Source organism: Rhopalosiphum maidis, chromosome 3 (assembly GCF_003676215.2).
Source record: "Rhopalosiphum maidis isolate BTI-1 chromosome 3, ASM367621v3, whole genome shotgun sequence".
Lineage (NCBI taxonomy): Eukaryota > Metazoa > Arthropoda > Insecta > Hemiptera > Aphididae > Rhopalosiphum > Rhopalosiphum maidis.
In genome coordinates, this window is record NC_040879.1 from 44325508 (window position 1) to 44335762 (window position 10255).

The 10255-nt window shown below is 27.8% G+C and overlaps 1 protein-coding gene across 4 annotated transcripts; it reads right to left on the minus strand.

Annotated features, from left to right (window-relative positions):
* Positions 1–1504: 1504 nt before the first annotated feature.
* Positions 1505–10255, minus strand: LOC113557425. 4 transcript variants are annotated; one of them, XM_026962935.1, is made up of 9 exons: positions 9625–10255; positions 9348–9429; positions 7004–7087; positions 5169–6915; positions 4935–5110; positions 4242–4452; positions 3861–4172; positions 2131–2193; positions 1505–1750 (listed from the first exon to the last, which is right to left on the minus strand). In XM_026962935.1, the coding sequence occupies exons 3-9, from the start codon at positions 7037–7039 to the stop codon at positions 1680–1682; spliced, it is 2616 nt and encodes an 871-aa protein (XP_026818736.1). In that variant the 5' UTR covers positions 7040–7087; positions 9348–9429; positions 9625–10255; the 3' UTR covers positions 1505–1679. The 4 variants fall into 4 exon arrangements, with proteins under 4 accessions (XP_026818736.1, XP_026818733.1, XP_026818734.1 ...); XM_026962932.1 differs by having other exon boundaries at positions 1506–1750; positions 9344–9429; positions 9625–10254; XM_026962936.1 differs by having other exon boundaries at positions 1508–1750; positions 5175–6915; positions 9344–9429; positions 9625–10244.

A 10255-nucleotide genomic window follows, 5' to 3' on the forward strand; every position in this document is an offset into this window, starting at 1 on the left:
AAAAATTATCATAAATATACTTAATGATATAGGTTGACAGATAGTCTTTCATGTAGCCTGTAGGTATTTAGTAATGTATAATGACGTAATGGTCAATGGAATTCAATTTTAACACATCTATTAAGTAGAGTGACCCACTCGACATCTGATATACAGCAAATCGGTATTAACTTCACTTTTTTTTTTTAATTTAAATTTGTTATTATACTTTATTAAAATTTCCTATAATATCTAAACCATAGACACATGATATGTCTATGATCTAAACCATGTTATCACTATCAAAACATTATAAATATTTTTTTATATGATTTATTCTGACACCATTTTATTGTCTATGGTCAGTGTTATAAACTGTCATTGATGTTTTTATTACTTTTTAATGCAATTTTCGGTAGAACCCACTGTTTTACATAATTAATTATCTGGAAGTATATGCCTCCTTGGCTGCTACTTACAAGCCTATTGACTACCATTTTTGAAGTGTTATTAATGTGGTAAATGCCTGATAATCACTGTTGTACTGTCCAAATAATATGTACAATACACAATAATAAAATTATTATTCTTTATATACTTTATTCCAATGACAATTTAGTGAACAAACACAAAACACGGCTAAGATTAAATTTAATTAGCCAGTAAGGTATAAGCTAAACTTTTAGTTAAGTTGAAATTTTTTTTTATGTTTTTATCAGAGTTGAATAAAGAACGATAATTTAATGTGTAAGCCGTATAAAGCACTTTCCACTTAGTCCACTTACAATCATAACTAGTTTGTAGGAATTTCAAATCAATTAAGAAGTGTGACAAGTTATATCATTAATGTTTTAAGTGCACGGACGGCAAATCTATTATAGATGAGTAGTGAGCAATAGGGCCCCATTAAACCATTAAATATTGTTTTAATACACATTGAGTAGGATATCAAGGTGATTTTCTATATTAAAATAACGCTGTTGCTAAGAGGATGCCCAGTCCAACATAATATCCATGGATACATTTTATCCATTTCTTTTTAAATCAAACATAATTAATATTTGTCTGTACTATAATATTATCTAAAAATAAAATTCTTCAGCTACACTTCTACATAATTTTTCGTTATTATATAGGTAATATATATATCATCAACTGCTATAATTCTTAAATATTTATTATCAAATAAATTCATTATTTTAATTGACAATTAAAAGAATTAAAATAGTAATTATTAATAATAAATAGTTATAGAAAATAATATCTAATAATACTGACTTTTAGAACACTAAACAAAATATGTTCTATTTATAATTAAATTAAAATCATAAAATACTTTCAGAAATGTTAAATAACTAATTATTAAAGTGATTGGTATAACACCACAATGTTATATATTTGTATAAATCATTTATTCCAATCTAAAAAAAAATCTACAATGATAATAATAATAAAAAAAACAATAATAAGAAATTAAATATTATGTTAAAATAAATTAAATATATATATAAATTGTCAAACATTCTATTGCTAAAGTCAAAATTCATTACACATAAAAAACATATAAAAAATTATATAGTAAAAGTTAGTAAAGTAAACACAAGGTTAAACATAGATTCAAAGACAGAGTAATGATAAATTAAATAATAAATAAATTAAGATATATGGCCACAAAATTTGATTGCACGTTATAAAAAGTCTTATTTTCTCCATAAGCTTTTGAAAAATCCACGTTTGGATTGACTGGTCACACATTCTTCACTTATATCTCCTAAAATCAATTAAAGTTGTGTATACTTTATCAAAAAATGCAAATATAAGATGTAATAATAGTTCAAATTTTATTTCCAATTAATAATATTAACTCAAGGTACATGGCATACCATAAATGCCATTTAAATTAATTAGTATTTTGATAATATATTAGTTAATAAAAATCACTTAAAACATCCTGATAAATGAAAGTTATAAGGTATTATATTAAAATCTTTTTATTAAGTTTTAATGATTAATTATTATAAAAAACTATAGACTGAAATGCAACTTGATAAACAATTTAACATTTATTATAAAATTTCTTAAAATTCATATTATTGGTTTATATACTCATAAAATAATATGTAAATATAAGAGTTAAAATAAATAAGTTACCGTGTGGTCCAATCACTGAAGAAGAGAATACAGTTTTAGATTTGTTACTTTTGTTAGTATTACCTGAAACAAAATAAAACGTTATTAAGTATCTTAAATCTCAATACATATAATTATATGAAGAATAAATTATACTATACATAGTATACATAGAGATGGTAGGTCATTTATTTAAAAAAAAAATATTTTTGAATGTTAAAAAGTTTTAGAATAATGGTCAATTCATAACATCTAAACAATATTTAATTATCTCAAAATTATGTGACATAAATAGAAAAATGTATTGAATTTAATATTTTTTAACATTTAACTAAACACCAACAAATATATAAAGAGGAGTTATATCCGCATGTGTTGTCTCCGTCTAACCAACTTACATCATAGGAAATTTGCGTTCAGCAGAACTCATTTTGTGATGTTGGCTTTAATATTAGAGTAAATTTACCTATCATAAAATTATTTATATTATAATTTTAAAGTTTTTAAATTTTACACAGCTATTACTCACATTAAAATATTAATATCAATAAAAGTATATGATATTTTCTAGATAATATTCTAATTTTTAAATTTTATAATAGGTAAATTTATTCTAATATTAAAGTAACATCACAAAATGTGTTCTGCTAAACGTAAATTTACTATGATGTACGTTAGTAAGACAGAGACAACACATGCAGGTATAACGTCCTCAAGTAGAGTTTGTAACCATAACCACCGTTTTCTAGATTAATACTTTAATAGACGATCATTTAATTTAAATGTATTATTTACTTCAAGAATAAATCTAAAACTATTTATAGTATGTATATATTTTAATAAACTTATATTGTAGCAAGAAAAAAATAATTTAAAAAGGCTAATTAAATATTTAGGTATACTATTTTAATCTTATATATCAAGTTTTCAATTATTTTTATAAATCAACTTTATTTTAAACACAATTAATGGATTATTTACAAATGATTATTACTTATAAGGTATACATTATGAGTCTATGTATTAAGAGGATATTACCCATCATTTTTATGCAAGCACTTTTTTATCAAATTAATAACTGACTATAGACATTGTAGGGAAGAAAATAAATTATCATTAGAAAGGTATTGTAGAGTAGATTTGTATAAACAAATTTCACATGTTAAAGCAGGTCAAATATGAAAAATTTAATACTAATATTAGGTCTATGGTTTTCGAGGGCTTTTGATCAATATTTTGTATGAACACCACATCATTCACCTGGTTCAACGAGTAAACACATCTTTTTTTATAAAAACTAGTTTTAACTCATGATAACACTTGAAAATGGTACTATAAAGGCCTTTAGCTTAAATGAGTGACAATTTAGAGACTTGGTTCAAAAAAGTAACTAGTACTTAAAAAAAGAATCAAATAGGAAGACTACAGTAGCCAATAGTTCAATAAAATAAAAATAAGTCAAATGCAATGTCCATAAGTTTGTAGCTCATAGACTCAAAAACAACACAATATACCCTTTTTTCTTATGATAAACATTCATATGAATAAAAGGAGAAGAAACACAAACATAAATATCAACTTGTATGAGCAATAAAAAATAATTATTTTAGAACCTTTAAATTAACACTTAAAACAGTCCTTATGATAAGATTTCAACCAAAGAACAATAAGTTTATATTAATTTTGTTAAATCAAAAAATATTATTCGATTCATCAACAGAATAAATTTTAGTAATACTTCATCAACAAACCCTTTCTAATAAGTAGACTTGTGACACGTCGGAGCGCTTCTCTAGGGGACCTGTGAAAGAACTTTGGTGTAAGATTAGGGGGTAATGTAACAGGTTTATGGCCTTCTCGAGAATCCCATTGTGAGTGGCCCACGGGGCTTTTGCTAGCCAATTTATCGAGCTGTTCAACTGACACAGGACGAAATTGTCGTTGCCGTGGATACCATCCCCTACCAGGCCCATTTAAGTGCAACAACTCTGCACCAGCCATTGCTTGACCCAAACCAATGCTAGAACCATGACCAGCACCTCTCATATTGATGCTCATACTATCTGTAATATATAAATAATAATAATTATCAATAAAATTATGTATGATAAACTTTTAAATTTTGAACTTACTTGACATCTGAGTCATTGTTTTAGTACCAGTAGCTGAATACTGACGTGGAAAATCACATCTTCCTAATAGAGGTGTGTCTGGCAATGAACTTGAAATGTCTGATAATTTTTCAATAGTACTAGGATGAATACTACTTTTAAGCATCAACGGTTTTGGGTATCCATCAGAAACTGGTACTTCAGATGGATAAGTTCTTCTCTCCGATTGCACCTGTAATTTGATAGAAACATTATTTATAAACATTTTACATTAAGCAATAGTACCTAAGATACTAATAGTATTAATTAGTTTGAATTATAACATATAATTTGTTGTTTTACTTCTGAGAAAATAATTTTTTTGTTTATGTTTTATTTTGTTAAATACTTGTACAATTTATAAAATAATATTTTCTTAGAATACTAGCATTAGGTAAATAAGTATTATTAGGTACTTATGAACTTGAAAGAAATTATGTTATTTAGCTAACACGTTTTTTACATATTTTAATTTTTGTATTATTATAATATACTTATAAAATGTACATAATAATTAATAATATTACAATAGAATCTAGTGCATATACTAACATTTTTAAGTCTGCCTAAATATTTTTTTCCAATATGTACAATGTACACAACAAAATTAAGGTAATATTTAAATAAAAATTTAAAAATAAATAAATACAACTAAATAAATTATTAACCACTTACGGATCGTGTTCCAATTTTATGATGTTGTTGAAAATTATGAGAAAATTCAGCGTCTATTGATCGAGATTTGATTATTGAAGTACTCGGTTCATTTTTATGAACATCAAATATGAAAGGTACGGGTGCAGAGTTTTCCCTTTTTGTTTCAACACCATTCAATATAGGTAATTCTGAAACTATAAACAATTTCATTAGAACAAATTAATTAAATCAAAAATAATAAGGACTTTTAACTGTTACCAATTTCTTCAATAGGTGATGGGGGTAGTGGTCCAAACAAAAATGAGTCAAAATCTCCATCAGTATTGTTAAGACTTATTTGTTCATTCACAAATTCTTCTAAAATGTTAGCATTTGCGTAATTTTCACAATCATCATTAGAATCAATGTCAAGTCCTTTGTCATACAAACTGAAATTTGTATAACCATTGTCAACACAGTCCTCTCCATTTACAACCTTAAGCACTTTATCAAACGTATTTATATTTGTGTAACCAATTTTCAAATTATCGTCTTGATTAACATTGACTTCATTTCCATTCTCAACTACATTCATATTTGTATAGTCAATATTAACACAATTTTCATTGGGTTTAGTTTCACATGCTTTGTTAAAAGTTGTGATTTTGGTATAATTAACATTAGTAAAACAATCCTCATTATTAGTTATTATATTATCTTTATTAAAAACATTAATATTGATATAACCAATACTGGTACACTCCTCTTCATTGACATTAACTTCATTTGCTGTGTTAAATGTGTTAACATCTGAATAACCAAAACTGGCACAGTCCTCTTCGTCTTTAGTTTTGATTTCATATTCAGAGTTAATAACATCTGAGTAATCAAGGTCTGTACAGTCTTTTTCTGTATTAGTTTGAAGTTCTTTATTAAATACATTAATATTTGTGTAACCAATGTCTGTTAAGTCCTTTTCTACAGTAGTGCCGTGGTTTTTATTAATATTTATATTTGTATAGCCAATATTGGTACAGTTTTCTTCAATGTTACTTTTAACTTTATCTTTATCGTTGATATTCATTTTGATCTCTTTCTTAAAAACATTACTGTTCTTATCATTTTGATAGATTTCTTGGGCCAAAACTTCATTATTTACTTGACAACTAACAAAAATATCTTCCGTTTGGCAGCTTGTGTCAACATAAGTTTTTTGATTTTGATGTTTAAATAATTCGGTTGATACTTGCACAGACATATCATGTTTGGCAACAATATTTTTGCAAAGTTTATTCATAAATAATTCGTGTTTGGTTGCACACATAGTTAAGTATGAACACGAATGATGGTTTTTTGTACTATCATGACTTAGAAGATTTGGTAACGAAGAAACTCTGTAAAGCAGAGGTGGTTGTGGAGGTTGAAAGTCTGGTGGCATTTCATCTAGACCATCTACTAGACCTTCTTTAAGTAAAGTTTTTATATCTTCAAATGTTGAACTAAATCGATTTAGTTCATTGTCTTCGGGTAAAGAATGATTTCTATTATTTACATATTTATTTACATAAACTGGCATATCTTCACATTGCTCTGGAGAATATTGAACATGATTATTGCTTGAAACAACAGAACTATCTTCTTGTAAGAATTGATTGTGTTCGATAGCTATTGGATGGCCATTTAATGGTACACTTTCGCTGACTAGAGGCAAGACAATTTTTAAGACATTACTTGGTTGATCATCTAAACAAGATTCGTGTTCATTCATTCGGGTACATTCAGACTGTAAATTATCTGTCTGAAAAACCGTCACACAACTATTGTGAGTAGAAGTAATTGGGTCTTTAACGCAAGTTTCCTTTCCAGATTCTAAAGATGGTATACATGACACCGTTTCAAGATCAACACATTCCATCACCTGTGCCAAAGGCCAACTTTTACGATCTTTTTGAAAATCTACTGGCTTTGAATATGAAATGTTTTCATCGTTTTCATTGAATGTTTTATTTTTCACTCTTGGCTAAAAAAAAAAATAATAATCATATAATTTGATTTATCTACTTTAAACATTAAGTTAAGTTAAATAAATTAAACTTAACAGAAATTACCAAAGTAGATGATACAGCAATTGTATTGGGCAACATAGTACAGTTTGATATTCTTTATTTTTGAGCTATTAACAATTTGATACCCTAGAAAACAAAACATCAATATGTAACTAAATATATCTAATAATAAAAACAATAAGACAAATGCAAAATAAGACTATCAATAGGCATTATTATACTACTATAGGCAAAAGGTAAGAATATTTAACTTTAAACATAAAATTACAACAGTAGGATAAATAATTTTATTAACAGAGGTAATAAATTAAATATTTAAAAAAACATATGAACATTAAGTGCATTACTAAATGGTTTTATTTGATGGTCTTAAAAATTATATTTAAATAATTAGTAATTATTGAATTTCTTATCAGTAACATTATATTTGATTAACTAATTAGATTAAATGCATTTAAAAACTATAAAAGATGTTTTTCCATATAATTTTTAGGTCTTGCAAATTTAATTGTAGAATCATAGATTAAGCATTACATATTAATGTCATTAATAATTATATTCGTGTTTATTTAATAATCCCCAGGCTACCATGCGATAATATTCAGTGAGGCTTAGTATTATTTTTTTGAGAAATAAATGAATAATAATAATAGTAATTGAACAACAGTGTTTTTACATGCTTTATGGTTATAAACAACAATTTGAAATATTTAATTATAATCAAGTATATTACATTTTCTTTACAAACTACACCAATATAACATTATATACCTATATATTATATATTTGTTTAAAATAATTAATTATATTTCTACTCGAATAACAAAATATATTAGAAATGTATCTACATTCATCCAAATTTAATAAACCTATTTATATTTGTAATAAAACATATATTAGATATTGTTTGAAATCATTTAATGACTTTTTAAGTAGTCATAAATGTTAATAATGGCTACATGCCCACATGCCTTCAATCTAGCACATAGTGTGCTAAATAACTAAATTTGTATTTATTCTAGACACATTGTTATATTTTTAGGTTTGACTCACACTAATTTTAATAGGTAACAATTGCCCTATTTTAATTTACAATTATGATAAAGAATGCCAATTTAAAGTCTTAATAGGTTATTCAATTTATTATTGAAGTTTAAAAACATCAATAAACCTATTATGTTATGGTCATTATTGGTCATTTATTATTTAATTTAAATTTAAAATGTTTATTCTGAAAAAAAATCAGGTAATTTTAATAGGTAAGTATTACTAATATTAAAATAAGTTCCTTATCAATTTATTATGAATGTAAAATATGGTTGTAGGAAAAAATAAAAATAAAAGACTAAACTAATTATTGTGCAGTATGGTGTGTAATTTGTGTTTATTCGATAATATTTATTTTCTCTACAAATGTAGGTATATAAAACCTATTTATAATATTTATTTTATTGTTTTAATTATACAAAAATATAAGTGTATTTATTACAATTTATTTTTCTTGACATTTTAATTAGAGGAATTTTTTTGTGATATTTTTTCCAGTAACCATAAATTGGTTATTACGTAAGTATATAGTAGGCAAATAGTCTAATATCTAAAGGTGTATAACACATACTTATTTAGGTATTTAAATGGAGAATTCTATGATATTAGTAATATTAACACATCTAAGTAAAGATAAAAAAAAGTATACTCATAAGAACAAAAACTTTACCTAAATGATGAAATAACATTTTAAATGTACTAAATTAAAGTACCTATAGTGAAACTACCACACAATAATTTTCCATTAACAAAATATATTTTAGAACAAAACAAAATATTATATTTAACAAATTTCTCTTTAATACAAATTTTCTTTGTTACATATAAAACTTTTTTACAGATTTAATATGTCTTACGATAGTAATTAGATAATTAAAAAAAAATTCCTAAAATATAATTATTTGGATTTTGGAAAAGTAAAAATAAAAATGATTTTAGTAAGTACCATCATATCTATTTATTTAAAATTAAACACTAATCAAATTCATAAATAAATATAAAAAAATTGTATTTACACAGGTAGTAGGCACCTCGTAGCACAGTATCGATTATTAATATTGAATGTGTATATTTGCACATTATAAGTATGCACCTACATCAGTATAGTATATACTGAATCTATTCGATTATTTATAATAGGGAACGTAAAAAAAAAAACAAGTTATTAGATGGTTATTATTTTTACGTGTGTGAGGTGTTTTCTACGCTAGTACCAAAATTAGAATACATAAAAACAGTATATTATGTTCCAAACACGGAGAAAACTTGTAATTTCTGGCTATACCAGTTCGCTTGCATACTACATAGTTATAACTTATGATTTAATTTACTTACGTACAACAGAGGAAATCTGATAGGGGGAAAAAATCCAACTCCAGAGATTGGATACGAATCACACTGCTCCGCTAGTCGTCTCCATTCTACGAAAAGACAATATCGACATTTAATACGGGCCCAGTCGAAAGGTTCGTACAGATTCTAGAACGGACGGCGAGACCGCGTTAAAGACCACGGCCGACAGGCCCAGTGTCCCGTCGAGGCGGGTCGGACGTCCCGTCCCGGAACCGTCGTGCCGTGGTGACTTAATGATAAAAAAATAACGACGACCAACTCACCGGACACGGCGGCGCTCCGGCTACTGTCTCGAACGCGTACGCTGGCGAGTGGCATCCACCGACACTGCGGGGCCGCGGAACGCCGTCTCGAAGTCGCGACGAACAATCGTTCTAGTCGCGTACCGCCGCCGCCGTCACGGCCGTCACCGCCGTCGTCGCCGCCGCCGCCGCCGCCGCCGTCGTCACAGCCGTAGTCGTAGTCGCCATTCCACCGACACCGCGCAAACGGAAAACGCAAACGGCCGGCCCCCCGCGAACGTCCGCACCGCACACTGGTTTCGGCGAGTCACCAAGCGAAACGTTTTTCGGTTGGGGGGGGGGTGGTAGGAGCGATGACGACGGGAAAAAAAAAACAAAACAACAACGGGGGAACGGAAACGAAAATAATAATATTAAAGAGCAGTTGTCACTGGCCGAAAATAATCAATAACTCCGCTTCTGTTTTGTTGTTGTGTACGTGTGTACGTGCGCGCGTGTGTGTGCGCGTGATAATGGCAGTCCTTGACATTGATAACACACACACACACACACGGTGTTTACCATTTACTGCCGCCGCCGGAGATCGTCGTGGGTCGGTTCGCGCGCGAGTGTGTGTGTGTGTGTTGTAGTACGGCGCGTTCGGTGGGGTGAA

Coding starts and splice junctions, on each gene's coding strand:
- LOC113557425 (XM_026962935.1), bottom strand. CDS start 7,039: ATGTTGCCCAATACAATTGCTGTATCATCTACTTTG. Junction 5,111..5,168: donor TATTGAAGAAATTGGTAACA/GTTAAAAGTCCT, acceptor AATTGTTTATAG/TTTCAGAATTACCTATATTG. Junction 2,194..3,860: donor AAGTCTACTTATTAGAAAGG/GTTTGTTGATGA, acceptor ATTTTGTTTCAG/GTAATACTAACAAAAGTAAC.